This window comes from Cucumis melo, chromosome 3 (assembly GCF_025177605.1).
Source record: "Cucumis melo cultivar AY chromosome 3, USDA_Cmelo_AY_1.0, whole genome shotgun sequence".
In the NCBI taxonomy this organism is placed as follows: Eukaryota; Viridiplantae; Streptophyta; class Magnoliopsida; order Cucurbitales; family Cucurbitaceae; genus Cucumis; species Cucumis melo.
This window is the reverse complement of record NC_066859.1, coordinates 26,744,466-26,762,874: the sequence shown is the minus strand read 5'-3', so window position 1 is coordinate 26,762,874 and position 18,409 is coordinate 26,744,466. Positions and strand designations below refer to the sequence as shown.

The 18,409-nt window shown below is 34.1% G+C and overlaps 3 protein-coding genes across 8 annotated transcripts; 2 read left to right on the top strand and 1 right to left on the bottom strand.

Annotated features, from left to right (window-relative positions):
* The first annotated feature begins 4,766 nt into the window (after positions 1-4,766).
* Positions 4,767-7,147, top strand: LOC103488316 (uncharacterized). Its single transcript, XM_008447006.3, has 4 exons — positions 4,767-5,202; positions 5,331-5,489; positions 5,597-5,980; positions 6,136-7,147. The coding sequence occupies exons 1-4, from the start codon at positions 4,903-4,905 to the stop codon at positions 7,036-7,038; spliced, it is 1,746 nt and encodes a 581-aa protein (XP_008445228.1). The 5' UTR covers positions 4,767-4,902; the 3' UTR covers positions 7,039-7,147.
* A 259-nt stretch (positions 7,148-7,406) lies between these two features.
* Positions 7,407-15,234, bottom strand: LOC103488315 (uncharacterized). 6 transcript variants are annotated; one of them, XM_051082184.1, is made up of 5 exons: positions 11,252-11,396; positions 9,665-9,803; positions 9,442-9,556; positions 9,137-9,251; positions 7,407-9,042 (listed from the first exon to the last, which is right to left on the bottom strand). In XM_051082184.1, exons 2-5 carry the CDS (start codon positions 9,763-9,765, stop codon positions 8,192-8,194), a joined length of 1,182 nt encoding a protein of 393 aa, XP_050938141.1. In that variant the 5' UTR covers positions 9,766-9,803; positions 11,252-11,396; the 3' UTR covers positions 7,407-8,191. The 6 variants fall into 6 exon arrangements, with proteins under 6 accessions (XP_050938141.1, XP_050938142.1, XP_050938143.1 ...); XM_051082185.1 differs by lacking the exons at positions 9,665-9,803; positions 11,252-11,396 and adding an exon at positions 14,823-15,234; XM_051082186.1 differs by lacking the exons at positions 9,665-9,803; positions 11,252-11,396 and adding an exon at positions 14,823-14,841 and having other exon boundaries at positions 9,137-9,255.
* On the top strand, positions 11,517-12,813 carry LOC103488317 (glycosyltransferase BC10). The gene has a single exon (XM_008447008.3). It carries the CDS (start codon positions 11,517-11,519, stop codon positions 12,675-12,677), a length of 1,161 nt encoding a protein of 386 aa, XP_008445230.1. The 3' UTR covers positions 12,678-12,813.
* Positions 15,235-18,409: the final 3,175 nt, after the last annotated feature.

The window sequence follows — 18,409 nt, the reverse complement described above, 5'->3', positions numbered from 1 at the left end:
CTATCTTTCTTTCTTTCTTTCTTTCTTTTTCCAATTTTCTAAGAAAAAAATTCCTTATTTTCTTGTGTTCTTTCACCATAGGGGTTTGATTTTTACTTTCCCTTGAGAATTCATTCATCACTTTAATGTTCTTGTTTGTGTATTGGGGGCTAAATAATAAATATCATTTTGAAGTTTATTCTTTGTCTTTTACTTTTCTAACTTAAAAATATCACCTTTGACTTTTTATAACCGTTTGAAACTATGGTCAAACATAACTTTTTTTCTAGTTTTCTTATGAAAATTGCGGTGACAATAATTAAGGATAAACAACGATCTAAATTCTCATTTGAACATCAATATAGTATTTTAGGTTGTAATTTTGCTCCAATTTTAACAAATTTCCATTCCAAAATTATGTTGAAGACGCTTACCACGAATATATTAAAATTTTTGAAAAAGATGCGAGTGTTTTTTAAGTAAAAGCAAATGATAAAGCCATATTTTTTTTAAACTTAATATAATCTCTCATCTAACTTTATAAGTTTTTAGGCATTGAGAAATTTGGGAGAGGACCAAAGAAATGATTGTCACACATTCTTAACATTTGGTTTTGGTTTAATTTTTGGAGAATACAAAGGGGTCTCACCTAACAATGACAAGATCTTTGTGAAATCTTAGTAACAAAGATATTATTGTTTTGCAAGTTACATCACCCCTAAAATTACTATTAAATTTTTAATGATTGTTTAGTCAAACAATTTGAGAGTATATTATTATATTTTTTGTATTTACATGTAATAATATCATATCGATCTGTTGGACTTTGAATAATTTAAAAGGCGTAGATAGTAGAGTATAGATGTTGTTTGTAGAGACTAGTAATTAAGCATGTTCGGTGAAAAAAGATAATCTCTAACTTTGAGTTGATAATATTGAGTTATATTAATTGAGAAATTTAAAACCATCATTAGAATTTTTTAAAATATTAAACACTATGATATCGTTTTTTCAATTTCGGCCTAATTTATAAAAATATATTTAAAAGATTAGAGATCGTAAAAACATTTATAAGCTAAATTATCATTTGCTTTGTTTTTAGAAATTACCAAAAGAAAGATGTTAGTAGGGAAATATAACAAAAAGTAACAAATTGGGGAAAAAAATAGAAAATTATGAAGTAATTGATTTATGATTGATGTATTTAGAAAAACCAAAAAGAAAGGATTTTGTGTTGATAATTGAGGAGAACATTAATGAGTCCAGCCCACAAAAGTCCACCTCACAAGAAGATTAGATATGAAATATTAATTTAATTTTTGAACATTCTAATTAAATGGACCAGCAGGCAGGCATTTGCCAATTTGAGTCACATGTCAATCACATTAATAATATTTTGGTACCTCTCATCACATGGAATAAATCTTTTGTAATAAACATATTCATCTTCTAATTGTTCCCAACCACACTTCTCAATTTTTGAAAATACCTAAATGAATGTCTTAGTGATCTCTATGATAAAAAAGGATTAATCATTCAAATACATGTCTTTAAAGAATTTGATATTGTTTCGATTTTCATTCAAATAATGTTGATATTTTATTAGTTACAAAATCTTTGCAATTCAAATTCAATTTGAATTTAAAAGAGATTAATCACACGACATGGAATCGAAATTCCATGTATGGCCTAAATTTTTAAATAATATGTAAATTTGTTGCTTGCAAACTTTATTGTCGAAATACAATTTGACTTACGTAGGCACGAGAAATCCGTACTTTTGTGGATTCTTCTATTAACCTGTTTCTCTTAGTCTAGTCTTTTCATCTAATCTGACTTGTACAAGAGTTCTTGTGCACATGTGTGATTTCCAACTTATTACACTCTGATTGTCTAAGTTAATACAGGAACTTATAGTTCGGCTAAGTAAGGTCGGGACTCTTGTTAGATGATTGCTTAACTCGTTGCATTTAAGGTCGTTGAAGTGAAGCTATTTTTAATGATCTTTCTCTACCTTGCGCCTGTGTTACATACATATACACATCAATTGAAAAATAACTAAGTCATTTAGGTCGAATAGTTATAGTTGTCCTGAGAGTCGAAACTACTCCGAAGCATTGAGGTCTTAAAAGTAATGATGTGTAATCGTTGAAAACCATTTTACTTGTGTGGGCTCCCCGGTTGTAAAGGTAATGTGTAAAATTGACCAAGTTTGATTTGTAGTAATTGAATATATTACAAGAGAGTCCAACAACCAATCAATCACACATATAATAAAAGGATTAAGATTTCAACCCGAAATTGAATTAAAATATGGCACGAAAATTAATATGATTGAAAAAACATTTATAAACATAAAGAAAAAAGGATCGAAAGATTAGGTATAGAAAGAAAGTAAAACATTAATGTTCTCATCCATTATAATATTTTCTAATTCAAAACTTCAACAAGAAAGCAAATTAAAATTGAATAAAATAGAATAAATTTTTTTTGTTGATTCAAACACTCATTCGAAAAGTGGGAGTAGATTTTGAAAAATCTCCATAACTTTGCCATAAAATAGGCATTAGGTATATTTGAATCGAAGGATAGATCGTCAATTTATTTCATCGCATTATATTTTATTTTATTAACAAATTGAGAGAGGTTACAAAATCGAACATTTGATTTTAGAATCGAATAGTACAAATTTTATTTATTTTTAACTATATCTATGTTGACTAATTCCTTTTTAGTTGGTTCGTTACTATTAGTAGGGTAAAGAATTTGAATTTTAGATTTACAATCTTATATTTATATGATTTGTCAATATTTGACTCATGATTAGGTTATTTCATTCTCTCGATTTATATGATTACATACTAATCAATCAATCAAGTAAATTATATCTAAATAATTAAGGAGACGTTGGATAAAGAATTGTTATTATATAGTTCTAAATTATTACAATTGGGTTCAATAGTTTTAGTTTGTATTTAAGGAGTAAATTATTTTAGTTTAAAAATTATATAGCAAAACAAATAATAAAAAATTAATAAATGTAAAATAGTAAAAATTGTAGTAATAACTACCCGAAAAGTGCAAAATAATAAGATGTAATTTTAGATAATTTTACTGAAAACTTATTTTACGAAAATTTTCTATCGATAATATATTTACGAATTTCAATAAACAAATGTAGAACTCTTTGCACTTTTTTTTTCTTTTTTTTTTTTTTAATTTTACGTTTAGGTTGGGATAATTTCATGGTTGAAAATGTTTACAACTAATTTTTATTGTGGCTTCCACTAAAATTAAACTTTTCTAAAAGAAAACCTAAATTTAGATCCTTCTAAATGAGGAAGCCCAATCTGAAATATAGAAGGATCTTCTCATTGGATGGATTTGGGGAAGGGCCCATTAACTACTTCATGACTCTCGGCCCACTTCATTTTGATTTAGGTACAGTCCCTCGTTTCTAAAATATTTCAATTTAGTCCTTCTCAATGTTTCCAATTTCTAAGTTTTTTCTATGCATTAATTATATAACACCATAATGACCCTCAAGTATTGAATCATTTAAAAAAAAATTTAAAGTAGTTAATGATAACTTAAAATAAAGTTTTTCAATAATTATTTTTTCTCGAGCAAATCCAAACACGCACGTAAAAGAAATAATTAATTTAAAGAAATATTTGATAGAAGTAAGTTAGGTGTTTAATTTGTGTTCATTAAAAAAGAGAGGGTAAAAGGAGATAAAAGACACGTGGCGAAAAGAAATGAAGTTAGGGTATTTTGTAGCACGTGCATAATCAGCGTGACGCACGTGAAAGTAACTTTGATTACAAGAAGCCAACGAATTGTTGTTATTTGTTAAGAGGCAAAGAGATAAGGGAAGGGGAAACCGTATCGTCCTTCTTCTAATTCCAACGTACGGCCCATTTGTCGTCTTTACATTTTAATAATTATTTAATATCTAATTTTACCGCGTTTCTCCTACGAAAAATTAACAATCATATTAATATTAATTCGCCGCGTTTCTCTTCTTACGTGTCGCTTTTACGTTGGTCTTCTGATCCTCCCACCTCTGACGTGGCTATATCCTCGACACTCCTCCAATTACATCTTGCCGCGTAAGCTAAATTAATGTAAAGCATAAGTTATAACCTTCTTTTAAAAAGAAAAAAAAAAAAGATTTTTTTTCTTTAAATAGAAAATTTTGACAAAACAAAAACTACAATTAACCATTTTAGTTGTTGGCTTTACAAGTAATAGGTTGTAATGATCCCAAATTTGTTATTTTCTTTTTTTATTTTTGTTAGTTAAAATTTTATTTTTTATTTTTTATACTAAAAAGTGGAAGAAATGGTAAAAATTGTCACATTTATTTAAGTTCAAGGTTCAATTTGACATAACTTAACAAGTTTAAATATAGAACATGAAAAAAAAAATCGCCTATTTCTTTCTTATCTTCTTTTTATTTATTTTTCTTTTCTCTCTCTCCCTCTGTTTTTTGTTTAGATAAAATTGATTTATTTCTTATTGTATAGTTGAAGGAGTATATTAAAAATGGAAATTAGCAGTGAGTTATGAGTGAGAAAAGTTGTATAATTTAATATATATTTTAAATTTCTCTTGCTAATGATATAAGAGTGTGACGATAGTATATTACTTTCGTGGATAGTTTCTATAATTTGAATCATTAGTTTAAGGTAGACTAAGTAAAATTTACCATGGATAAGACATACTTTATATCCTTATAAATAATATTTAAACCCTAAAAAATGTGCACAAGAACACGGGCTAGACTTGTTCTCACAAACAAAATTGAAAATTGAAATAGCTGTCACTTACCCACTTCATTCATATTACGCCTCGTCCTTCTTCTTCCTTCCTTCCTTTCTTCCTTCACAAAACATTTTTCTGAAATTCCACAAAGCAACAATGGCGAAGATGAAGAAATTCCAAGTGAAATTAGACAATTTGAAGCTTTATGGATATGACAAAGAGAATGAAAGAATCGCCATTGAAATCAAATGGAAAGGTCCTCAAAGACATTCCCTTTTATCCGTTCCATTTTATGCAAAATCCCCTCTCCAAATTAACCGAACCTCCGCCCAACCAGTTCTAAACAATCATCACCAATGGAACCACGAATTCCACAGCATTTGTGCATTCGAATTCCCCCATCATGAAGATCCTTCTTCCATTCCGTTCTGGGATACAAAATTCTATGTCTTACTCGTACGTTTCCTTATCTAATTCATTCATTCATTCATTCTTCTTCTTCTTCTTCTTCTTCTTCTTCTTCTTCTTCTTCTTTTTTCTTATCCAAATTTGTAAAATTTATCGTTTCTTTTTCATGGATGTAGGAAGAATCCACAAAATCCAAGACGAAGACTTCTGTTTTAGGCAAGGCGTCGCTTAATTTAGCAGAGATGCTTTTGGCATTGGAGAGGAAAATGGAGCGAAATGTTCCTATTACGTTGAAGGATTCTGCAGGAGCGGCTCCTCATCATGCTATGATTTCTGTGAGTTTTTTTTTTTTTTTTTTTTTTTTAATGAAATTTGATTGTTTATAGATGAAAAGGAAGATTTTAATTTTTGGGTATTTGTTGTGGTAATGGGAATTTTGAAGGTATGTGTGAATTTTGTGGAGATCAGAGATGGGTCGGACATGATTCATCAACAAGACAAGGAGGGATTTATGAAAGCGTTGAAAGGTTTAACGAGCTTCAAGAAGAAGAACAGGGAAAAGGGTAAAATGATTTCATCGGACGGTGAAAACAGGGGTCTGGGAGATCCAACGATTGGGGAGGACGATGGAGATCAAAAGCTGGGGAAATTGTTCTCTAAGAAGAGACGGCTGAGTTTTAGTTTTAGACATTCGAAAGGGAAAGTGGAGCCGTGGTTGGAGAAGACGAACACGGCGGTCAACGACGGAGTTACCGTTGACCAACAGCAACACGACAATGATCCTTCCGTGTTGAAAGACGTCCCCATTTCAACTACTTCTCAGATGGTATGGCTTTAAAATACTCTGTTTTCCTTAATTTGACTCTAGAAACACATGGAAGAATTATTCTTATCCGTTGACGTGTTCAATTATAAAATGAAAAATATATTTAAATGTTAATGATTAAATTATATATTCATCCTAAATTGATTTTTATTCAGGAGAAAACAGAAAGCACAGCGTTTTCTTTAGAAACAGATGGTCAAAACAAAGAAACTAGCGGAGGGAAGTGGGAAACTAGAGAAATAGTAAGCAGAGATGGCAAGACAAAGCTGAAAACAGAGGTGTTCTTTGGCTCGTTTGACCAGCGGAGCGAGAAGGCTGGAGGCGAGAGTGCCTGCACGGCGATAGTCGCCGTGATCACCCACTGGCTGCACTCGAACTATGGTATGATGCCCACACAACAGGAGCTTGACAACCTCATAATGGAAGGCTCATCAGAATGGCAAAAGCTTTGCAACAATGTCTGCTACTCCAACTACTTCCCAAACAAACATTTTGACCTCGAAACCGTCGTGCAAGCTGACGTCCGACCGATCGCAGTCTCACCTGAAGATTCCTTTGTTGGGTTCTTCAGCCCAGAGAAATTCAGCTGCTTGACAGAAGCAATGTCCTTCGAGCAAATATGGAATGAAGTCAATGCCAAAACATGTTCAATTTACGAGTCGAGAATTTATATCGTGAGTTGGAACGATCACTTCTTCGTGATGAAGATGGAAGAAGATGCGTGTTACATCATTGATTCATTGGGTGAACGGTTGTTCGAGGGGTGTAATCAAGCATACATCTTGAAGTTCGATAGCTCAAGTTTGATGTTCGAGAATCAAGAGAAAGGAGAAGCTGGGGAATTGGTTTGCAGGGGAAAAGAGTGTTGCAGAGAGTTTTTTGAAAGGTTTCTTGCAGCCATAACCATTGAAGAGCTGGAAGAAGAACAAAAGAAGTTGAGTGATTTTAATTTCGTACCCCATCAGAGGTTACAAATTGACTTCCATTTTAGCAGCCCTGTTGCTTCATCCTCATCAACTTCCCCTTACTCTCTTTTCTCTGATCAAAGCCCTGCATAAACCAGAGCCCATCTGAATGATTCTATTCCTTGTATATGAATAGTGTATAGCTTCTCTAAGATTTTTCTCCTGGAAATAAAACTCATATCTATTGGACTATTATGAAAAACCTTTTGTTTACTTGTGCTTCATTTTTAACAGTGATCTATTCTTTTAAGATACTCTAAATAGTAAGTTTTAACAAAATACCTTTAATCTTTACAAGTTACCTAAAAAGGAAACAACGATCACTATTTCCAGTCATACATTTGATTGAAAAACAACAGTGAAAAACAGTACAGAAAAGTATGAAGAAATTGAAGAACACGTGAAAACCCAATGGAGGGAGTAAAGTTAGGAATTCAAATCGAGCAAATTCAGATTCCCTATCCATATAACAAGCTCCCATAGGATTTGACATCAATCATACAGTGAATACAGGATAGGATAAGAGGCAAAAAGTGCAAAATAATGACCGGTGGAAAAGGGGCAGAATATGGCATCTAATGGAAAATGACTAAGAGGTATCATATTGATGAAATCTTGTGAAAGAAATCAAGTTTGAATCTTTCTCTAAGCAACTTCCTTATTTGATAAAGCTAGTTTAACTAAAAGCAGAAAGCTTTGTCTACCTTAACGATACATAATTCTTATTTGACCCCACAGGACTAATGTCACCAGTCATTAAAAGTTGAAGGTAGAGACTTCCATCCAGACATTCAATGATCAATTCAACTCTTTCCGAAAAAGAACAAAGATGAAAAAGAAAGGGAAAAAACAAAAAGGACCCACAGAACCAAAGCATATTGCCCCAAAATATGATAAATAAACTTGTTGGCTCAATGCCTCTCTGTCCCCCATTTGCATAGACAGTAATCTCACCAGTTAATTGTTTATCAACTCTTCCCCACTTCTAAAATTTAAGTAATCTCCTCCATGGGTCCACAAACCCTATCAATTGATCCAAAAATATTTTTTTTAACAGACAGCCTTAGACCCTTTTCCTTCCACATATATTCTCTTACTCCATCAAAGTTTAGATTTCATTTGTTGAACTTCATTCTGACATTTCAAACATCCAAACTGCGCAAGTGGACAATTTGGGGCTGTTTAACTGGCCCTTTCCAGCTTTTTCATCCATAATCGTATTGTTTGTTTCAAAATGGAAAAAGATTCAGCCTATGAACCTGCTGGAAGAAAGCTTTGGGAGCAAACTAAAGTGTCTTTCCTTTAATGAATCACTAAAATCTGCCTTCCGTTTTCTCATCCTTGTGTCTGGATCAACACATTCCCCTTCTAGACTCTGCCCCCATGTATCGTGCTCAGATATGCCATATGCATTTCTCATAGAAAACAAGGGAAACTTCCTCTCCATCACTTGGAAACAATCCTCGGTTCTGGTTTCTTTTAGTGAACTGCCTGAACCAACTTTAAGCACACCAAGCGAAGCTTTGTTCTCACATCTTGAGATTGAAGCTGAAAAAGGGCCCAACCGCAATGCTAGATCACATTCATCATCACATGGGCTCGTAAAAGAATACATTACTTCATTTTGGGTGATGCCATTTGCCGCCATAGTACAATAGGCTTTAGTCTTCCCCATAACACCTCCATTTGTAGAATCAACATTTATTGAAACGGGACTAGGAGCGATTTTGAAGCCAGAGTGTTGTCCTTGCCACTGAACGCCATTCCCATAATATAAAGGATAGACAGAGAACCTGCTCGGCGGCAGATCATTTCCTATCAAACCATGTGAGCTTGAAAAAGCAGGGAACTTTCCAGAGGTTGAATTATGAGCAGGAAGAAAGCTTTGGAATCTAAAACCTGAATTACTCATTCCATTGTCCACAGATTTAGCCAAACTCCAACAATAGGGGACACAACGAGAACTATTGACAGCTCCTTGAGAAGTCTTCATTAGCATGGGAGACTCTTGATTCCTAGGACTGAGATAGTATGTAGAGACATTGTTTCGTTGGCTTCTTGAAGCCTTTCTGGGTGTACAGCCTAAATTCAGAGCAGCTGAAAGGTAAATCAAAATGTAACACTAAGAATCAAAACGAACCCCAGAAAAGAGGAAGCAGATGGGGACCAAAGAAGCAGCATTTTCAAGTACCTTCAATGCAAGGCTGAAGAAAGTCTCCAGTTTCTGTGCTCTCATCAAGCCTTATTATGGTATTAATGGCATCCAGTAAGCGGTATCGAAGGGTACCAAAATCCATATATTCAGCCTATCTAAAGAAAAAGAGATTACAACTTCGAAAAAATTAAGCTTAAACAAAGATCATGGATTGGAGGCTACTTGAGTGCCTAAAATATTGGAAGTTACAAATGCAAGCAAAATATCTCATATTTAGAATCCTAAATCAGCTGGACAGAAAATATGATGCAGCAGAGAAGGATAAGAAGAGAGGAGAATACCTCAGAACTGGCTTTGGAGTACAAAATTTCTTCAGCTTTGAGAACAACAACAGGAAGCACTTCTTGCCATTCTTTGTTCTTCTTGGTGGAGGAGTTATGAATCTCATGCACAACCCTAACAGAGCAAACAACACAGATCACTAAAAAAGTCCATCAGAGATTCAAAAGAGAAAGAAACAGAAAAGATGAGCAGAAACATAAAGAGAGAGTAGTAGAGGGAGACCTGAAAATCTGTTGAATGAGAGAACCTCTGATGGGTTGGTGCCTATCACTATGCCAAGCTCTTCTTACACACTCATAAGGCCTGGGCCCTGGTCTTGGCATCTTGAACACAGTAATGACAAATTGGCTATGGGGTTTTTCTTAACAAAAAAAAAATGGTGTGAAGACCCTCCCCCTACAGTTCAAACCCAACAAAATGCAAAAGAAATTCCAAGATTCAAGGAAGAAGAAAAGAGGAGACTTGAGGGGGGAAAAAGGACTTGTATTGACTTATTGTGTGCGTTTCCCAGCTCTCTCCTCTTCTCCTTCACCACAGTTCGTCGTTTAAAAAGCTCAATTATTTGAAAGGAAAGATTATTTTTTTAATAAAAATTGAAGAGTTTGGTGTGTCCCCCACTCATCCACATGCCTCCTTCTACCCCCATCAATCTTTTTTTCTTTATTTTCCATTTTTTTTTTAAATTTGGCTTCTTTCTCAAAAGTCCTGACCATTGATGAAGTAATAGGGGGAGAATTATGATGATATTGTCACAATCAGTGGCCCAAACTAACCCCAACCTCAATCTCATTTTGCAAAAATGCCCACCATAACTCTTTTCTTTTTGCACAAACCCCCAAAAAAGTATTTTACATTATTTCCATTCTTATCCTTCTGCTCAACACTTGCCTTTCTTATGCTCTCATGTGATTTTAATGCTTTGTTTTTCTTCCTCCTCTCAAATCTACTGGTATAAGTCATACTCATAGGCTTAGACCACTTAAAACATTAGTTGTAACTTGTATGTAAATTTCCATTCAATTTTAACATCAATCTCTAGTGACTCATTCAAAACACTATAAATTACATGTTTTACATTTTGTGACTATTTATAGAACATTGATTAACATTTAATATCTATTGCAAATATATTTTGACCCAACTCTAGTTTGTTAAAAAGCTTTTATTGAACTCTAGTTAATTCTAGAAATATAAAACAAAGTTTGAATTATCAACAAAACAAGCTCAGCTACGTCTTCTTAAAGAATAGTGTTATGGTTTTGAATAATAGCTAAAACAAAAGTTCATCTTTTTTGTCTATCATTCAATGATCATGGGGGTAAGAATCAGACAATTGCGATCTGAAATAGTAATAAATTGTCTCGTCCAATTTTTATGAAGGATATTATTGTAGCTTTTTGTAAATAAATTATTGGGCTGTCTCTTCAATTTAATGTACTAGAATTCATTGCTACAATTGATCCCTTTTGTAAATCCATATTTATCGTCATTCAATATTATTAATTTTGCCAAGTCCATTCCCGTAATTATTGATAAATAAATTAGATATAAACTTTAAGAATTGTATCAAGTGAATCCAACAAATTTCAATGTTTCAATGCAAAGGTCATTAGATAGAAGTATGAAACATTTGAATTGAAATTTATAAAAGAATGAAATAAAATTCAAAATTCAAAAATAATAAAAAGAAATATATATGATGATGATGATGATGTAATTTTGGAGTTAAAAAGTAAATATTTTTTTAGATATGTATGGAAAGTAGAAACAGAAAAGGAAGGAGTTAGGTGAAATATTAGTAACAAATACCAATAAGGCATCAAAGAATCTGAGGCTCCATCACCCAATAATTCCACGTCGACATGGGTCCCATTCCATTACATGAGATATCATTCACTGCGACATACAACAACACACCACACCTTTTCCAATCAATCATTCCTCTCCCTCTCACTCTTCCTTATCCCTCCGATCTCTTCTCCTTCATGCTTGCCCGCGTCTTCTCCACCGCTCATCTATCTTTCCCTCTATTTCACTGAAATCAGTAACCCCTCTCACTCTGCAACAAAGAATCATGTTGTTCCCTAATCCACTCTCTCTTATCTTTGCTCTGCTTCTTTGTTTATCTTTAGCTATTTTCTTCACCACCCATACCCCCACCACCACCATGAATTCCATTGATTACCCTTTTATTTTCCCATTTCAATCTCTCTACGCCTCCAACATCCATCGCAAAATTACCCTTTCTCCCCCGTCCCCGCCCCCGCCGGAGGATGATGATTTGCTCTTCCCACTAGCCGCCGGTGTAAACTCTACCCCATCGCCAACTCACAAGTTGGCCTTCTTGTTTCTCACTAATTCACCTCTTCCTTTTGCTCCTCTTTGGGAATTGTTCTTCAAAAATATCCCACCTGATCTCTTCAATGTCTACATCCATGCCGACCCCACCCGATGTTACGACCCGCCTTTCTCCGGCGTATTTGCCAACCGGGTCATCCCTTCTAAACCCACTCAGAGATTCTCACCTTCTCTTTCCGATGCCGCTCGTCGCCTTCTTGCTCACGCGCTGCTTCACGATTCTGCTAATTCCATGTTTGCGCTTCTATCCCCCTCTTGCATCCCTCTTCATTCCTTCAATTTCACATACAAAACGCTGATTAGCTCGAAGAAAAGCTTCATCGAGGTTCTCAAAAGTGAGTTCGGCGCTTACGACAGGTGGGCGGCGCGTGGCCCGGATGTGATGCTTCCGATTGTTAAATTGGCGGATTTTCGTATTGGGTCGCAGTTTTGGGTGTTGAAGCGGCGGCACGCGCGGATAGTGGTGAAAGATAAGACAGTTTGGTCAAAGTTTGACTTGCCTTGTGTGCGGCAGGACACGTGTTACCCTGAGGAGAATTATTTCCCGACCTTACTCAGCATGTGGGACCGGAGAGGGCTCGTGCCAGCTACGCTTACACATGTTAACTGGAACGGGAGTTTCGACGGCCACCCACGCACCTACGTGGCATCTGACGTAGGACCGGATCTCATACGTGGTTTGAGAACCGCCCGGCCGAGATACGGCGACGGTGGAAGGCGAATGAAAGTTAGAATAAGAACCCGAAAGGGCGGCGGCCGAATTGTATCCGTTGGTAAATATCAGCATCAACACCCGTTCTTGTTTGCGAGGAAGTTTTCTGCAGACTCGCTCCACCGGTTGATGAACATAACGAATGACTTCATATTAAAAGATTGATGAAAATGTAGCTTACAACAAACACAGGAGTATATCCAAGTCGTGCAGTTTTGTATTGTTTTGTTCTTTTTTGTTATGTTTCTCCAGAGGACAAGAATAAACCTGTGAATGAAAATGGTAAATCTTTTGTCGGGAATTGGACAATTAAACCTCCTAATTTGATAAAGCAAGTTTAACTAAAAGCAGAAAGCATAGCTTTGTCTTCCTTAATGATAGATAAAACAAGAATTATCTATTCGACCCCACAGACACTAATGTTACCAGCCATTAAAAGTTGAAGGCAGAGACTTTCATCCAAACATTCAATGATCAATTCAACTCTTTCCAAAAAAAAGAACAAAGATAAAAAAGTAAAGGACCCACAGAACAAAAGCATATTGCTCCGAAAATATGATAGGTAAGCTTGTTGGCTCAATGCCTCTATGTCCCCCATTTGTACAGCAATAACCTCACCAGTTGCTTCGTTGTTAAAACTTCATCCCCTTCAAAAATTTAAGTAATCTACTCCATGGATCCAACAGATCCTCGCATAAATTCCTTCCTTCATCCAAGTTTAGAATCTAGTTTTTGAACTTCATTCTTACATTGCAGTTGTGGACAATTTGTCTAATGAACTGGTCGCTAGTTGCAGCTTCTTCGTCGATAATCATGTTGTTTGTTTCAAAATGGAAAATGATTCAGTCTACGAACCTGCTGGAAGGACCCTTTGGGAGCAAACTTAAGTGTCTTTCCTTTAATGAATCACTAAAATCTGCCTTTCGTTTTCTCATCCTTGTTTCTGCGTAGACAAATTCGTCCTCTATACTATTCCCCCATGTATTGTGCTCAGATAGGCCATATGCATTTCTCCGGGGAAACAAGGGAAGCTTCCTTTCCATCACTTGGGAACAATCCTCAGTTTTGGTTTCCTCTCGTGAACTGCTCGAACCACCAACTTTAAACACACGAAGCGGAATTTTGTTTTTGCAACTTGAGCTTGAATCTGAGAGAGGACCCAACCGCAATGCTAGATCACATGGGCTAGCAAGAGAAGAAATTACTTCACTTTGGGCGATGCCATTTGCTAACATTGTACCAGAGGTCCTGATATTCTCCATGCCACCATTAGTAGAATCCAAACATGTAGCAACCGGTCGAGGAGCAATACTGAAGTGAGAGCGTTGTCCTTGCCACTGAACACCATTCCCGTAATATAGTGGATAGACGGAGAACTTGGTCGGTGGCAGAGCATTTTCTATCAAACCATGTGGGCTTGACAAAGCAGAGAACTTTTCAGAAGTGAAATTATGAGCAGGAAGAAAGCTTTTGAGTCCAAAGCCTGAATTGCGTGAGCCGTTGTTCTCGTGTTTGGCCAAACTCCAAAAACAGGGGACACGATGAGTATTAGTGACAGCTTCTTGAGAAGGCTTCATTACCATGGGAGCCTTAGACAAGCTGGGAGTCTCCTGATTCCTAGAACTGAGATAGTTGGTAGACACATTGTTTCGTTGGCTTCGTGAAGCTTTTCTGGGTGTGCAGCTAAATTGAGAGCAGCTGAAAGGGAAATCCAAAAGTAAGACAAAGGATCAAAACAAAATCCCAAAAAGAAAGATGCAAATAGGGACCAAAGAAGCAACATTTTCAAGTACCTTCAATGCATGGCTGAAGAAAGTCTCCAGTTTCTGAGCTCTCATCAAGCCTTATTATGGTATTGATGGCGTCCAGTAAACGGTTTTTAAGGGTACTAAAATCCATGTATTCAGCCTGTCTAGGGGAAAAAGAGATTACAACTTTGAAAAAACTAAGTTAAACAAAGATCATGGACTGCAGGCTACATGAGTGCCTAAAAATATCAGAAGTTACAAATGTCAAGAATAATGCAACATAGTTTGACTCCTAGATCAGGAGGACAAACAGAAAAATTAAATTTGCAGCAGCAGAGAAGGGTAAGAAAAGAGGAGGAGAATACCTCAGAATTAGCTTTGGAGTACAAAATTTCTTCAGCTTTGAGAACAACAACAGGAAGCATTTCTTGCCATTCTTTGTTTTTCTTAGTGAAGGTGTTATGAATCTTATGCACAACCCTAACGAAGCAAACAACACAAATCACAAATACAAAACAAACATGATCAGCAGAAAGAGAAGGAGAGAGTAATAGGGAGAGACCTGAAAATCTGTTGAATGAGAGAACCTCTGATGGGTTGGTGCCTATCACTATGCCAAGCTCTTCTTACACACTCATAAGGCCTTGGCCCTGGTCTTGGCATCTTCAATACAGTAAAATAGAAATTAGTGTTGGGGTTTTTTTTATTCTTTTGGTGTGAAGAACCCCTTAAAGTTTAAACTCAACAAAATGCAGAAGAAATTCCAAGATTCAAGGAAGAAGGAAAGAGTTCCTGTGTATGTTCCCCAACTGCCCCCTCTTTTTCTTGTTCTCTCCCCTTCTTCTTCTCCACCACCACAGTGTGTGTTGCGTAGAAAAGCTCAATTATTTGAAAGGAAAGATTTTCTTTATGAAAAAAAAAAAAGAAAAGAAAAGAAATTGATGAGTTTGGTGTGTCCCCCACTCATCCACATGCCTCCTTCTCCTACCCCCATCAGTCTTTTTTTTCCTATATATTTTATTTTATCTGGCTTCGTTCTCAAAAGTCCTGACCATTGATGAAGTAATAGGGGGAGAATTTTGATGATATTGTCACAATCAGTGGCCCAAACTAACCCCAACCTCAATCCCATTTTGCAACAATGCCCACCATAATAACTCTTCCTTTTCGCACAAACCCCCAAAAAACTATTTACCATTTCTTTCCACCCTTATCCTTCTGCTCAGTCTTTACTTTTCTTCTGCCCTCATGTGATTTCACATTTTGTTTTCTTTCGTTGTATTGTGGATGTTCCATCAAATTTGTTTTCATCTATCAGTATCTTTAATAATTGAATTTTTATTCACATTTTAAGTGAGAAAAGTTTTATATTTTCTATTAAATTTGTCTTAATCCAGTTGATGATAATTTTTAAGTTGAATCAGTGATCGAAGATTTTATGTTTTTTACGAAATAAACCTCTTAGACTTTTAACAACTCATGTGTTAATAATTTATATTCTACTTTATATAACTTTCACCTCATTTTAAGAAAAAAAAATTATCAACTTGGATATCAACGGTCATGTTTTAATTTTACTAACATATACAGAAAATATGAATACATGGATGAATATTTAGATATATTGACTCTATTTTTAGTCTCTTAATAGGGAAATTTTCAATTTTAGGTTTTTTTTATTCTCGATAAATTTTGTTGACGTTGGTTTTGTTCCACTTCTGTTTAGTATTAAGAAAGAAAATCAATAAAAAAAAAATATCAAAGTTATAAATTTATTAGTTTAAAACTGAATGAGTTCGTTTATATAAGCTCAAGAATTGATTAAATATTTTGATATTTGATGTTGTCGATGTGACGAGAATAACTACTATTAGGATTATTGTTCGTGATTCAAATGAAGTTTTGTTGCTTTCTTTGAAACAAATAAGGAAGTCCATCCACAATGTATTAGACACCAAAATTCATTTTTCTGTTTGATATAAGGTCCCTTGTGTCCTTATGCAATAGAGTGACTGTAAATTGACGTACACGTTTGTTTATGGTCCTTTTCATGTCTGATAATTTCACTCTACCTCGTTTAAAATAAATAAATAAAACTCCGTCAACGTTGTAATGGTTCTGAATGATTTTAATGTAGCTTTTAAAAAACCTAAACCATTATAAATAAATTATTGCTGTCTCTTCAATTGGTGTACTATGATTCATTGCTACCATTTATCACTTTGTCAATATTTATTGGAACTCAAATTATCAACGTTGGTTTGTCTCGTATAAAACGAAAAATTATTAACGCCGCTCCAAGTCAATTCTCATAATTATTGCTATTTATTGTTCATGAAATTAACATCTATTTATATTGTAATTCTTTTTAAGAGTTATGTGATTAAAATTCTAAACAATTTCATCCATTTACACTCTAAACCTTTGTTCCACTCTCCATGTTCTTCAATCTTCCCTTTTTTATATATTTATTTTGTATGTTTCTCTTATTTGTTCGTCAATTGAAAAAAAAAAAAAAACTAGAGTTCTTTCGTTACGATCTTTTAGTATAAAGTGATTGAAACTACATTAAATGTATAGAATGTGTTGTATTTATAATTATTCACGTGTTCTTTTCTTTAGATGTTTGGTTAAATTTTTTCTAGTATTTATAATTTTCTTAATGAGAAAAACGAGTATTATATTACAATACACTAACATGAAACTAATCTATAAAATCGTAGGTATGGAAAAAAAAATAAATTTTGTAATCTATGATCGTGTAGCATGGAGTTATAATAATGAAGTATAAACAAAAATAAAAGAATTTACTTTGCCAACAAGAGAGTTTAGACACTTGTATGTATGTGGAAAAAAAAAGTTCAGGTTTAAATTGTCAACATAATTGATAAATAAATAAGTATATTATTTAAAAATAAATAAAGAGACTCATAAACATATTCTAAAAGACCAACCAAAAATATAAAAATCCAAGTTGATAATACAAAATCATAGGATTGCATATGCTTCTGCTCCATATTATAAAACAAAGCATTTTAAAAAATAACAATATATTGAAACTACTATAAATTATTATAGAAAGAAATAAACTTAGATTATAAAAAATTATATAAATTTATTTATATTTTATAAATAGTTTCAAATACAGAAAAACTTTCGTAAATATAACCTACTATTAAAATAGTGATCTTTCTTCTCTTCTTCTGCCAATCGTATTTATTCTTTTCCTCTTCTTTTTTCAGTACCAAATTTGATGTCTTTACATCGTGTTTATTCTTTTTCTTTTTTTTTCTTTTCGCTGCGTGCATCTTCTTTATTATTTTCCTCTTATTTTTTACCTGTATAAAAAGAATCTTGAAAAAATTGTTCCAAAATTTTTTTTTTAAAAAAATCGTTTAACCAGGTCGATCGTGTAACAAGAATCTTGAAAAAATGTAACAAAAGAATCTTAAAAAAAATAAACGTAAACAAATCTAAATGGCGTACCAAAAGATTATTGGAAAAAAAAATTAGCCAAATGTATTAGACACGTTGTTGACCGATCACTTTTTGTAATTTTAATTATGAGCGTGAACTTTTTTTCGTTTTTAAAATTGTTGTATATTGTGTAAATATTTTGCAAATTTGTACCTATTATTATTAGTATTATTATCATCGACTATTACAATTAATATAAATTCAGTTGATCCGAATAGGCCTATTGTAGGAGAAGGATTGAGTGCGCCAACGGCCAAACCACAATCACACCGATTTTTTAATCAATGATTCCTCTCTGCTGCACTCAAGCCTGACCAATTCTTATCCGTCCGATCAATTCTACTGCATGCTTGCCACGTCTCCTCTTCAACTAATTTTTCTTTCTTTTTCTTTCTTTTTTGAGTTGAAAAAAACTGTACCTACCTAAAATTTCGATTGCACTCTTTGTTTCTCCCAAATGATATCAAAACTTCAAACTACAAATTGAATCCTTTCTACCCAATTTCTATCTCCAATCCATCCTCACTGATTTACTCTTCGGCATCACTTTAGATTTTGGTCCACACTAACTAAGTAAAACACAATTTTCATCAAACACACGTTCAATTAATTGAGCTAAAAAGTAAAACTTTGACTATATATGTAGGTTGAAGTAACATTTAACTAAAATGG

Coding starts and splice junctions, on each gene's coding strand:
- LOC103488315 (XM_051082185.1), bottom strand. CDS start 14,923: ATGCCAAGACCAGGGCCAAGGCCTTATGAGTGTGTAAGAAGAGCTTGG. Junction 9,252..9,441: donor ACTCCAAAGCCAGTTCTGAG/GTATTCTCCTCT, acceptor TTCTTTAGATAG/GCTGAATATATGGATTTTGG. Junction 9,043..9,136: donor TCTTCAGCCTTGCATTGAAG/GTACTTGAAAAT, acceptor TTTACCTTTCAG/CTGCTCTGAATTTAGGCTGT.
- LOC103488317 (XM_008447008.3), top strand. CDS start 11,517: ATGTTGTTCCCTAATCCACTCTCTCTTATCTTTGCTCTGCTTCTTTGT.
- LOC103488316 (XM_008447006.3), top strand. CDS start 4,903: ATGGCGAAGATGAAGAAATTCCAAGTGAAATTAGACAATTTGAAGCTT. Junction 5,203..5,330: donor CAAAATTCTATGTCTTACTC/GTACGTTTCCTT, acceptor TCATGGATGTAG/GAAGAATCCACAAAATCCAA. Junction 5,490..5,596: donor CTCATCATGCTATGATTTCT/GTGAGTTTTTTT, acceptor GGAATTTTGAAG/GTATGTGTGAATTTTGTGGA.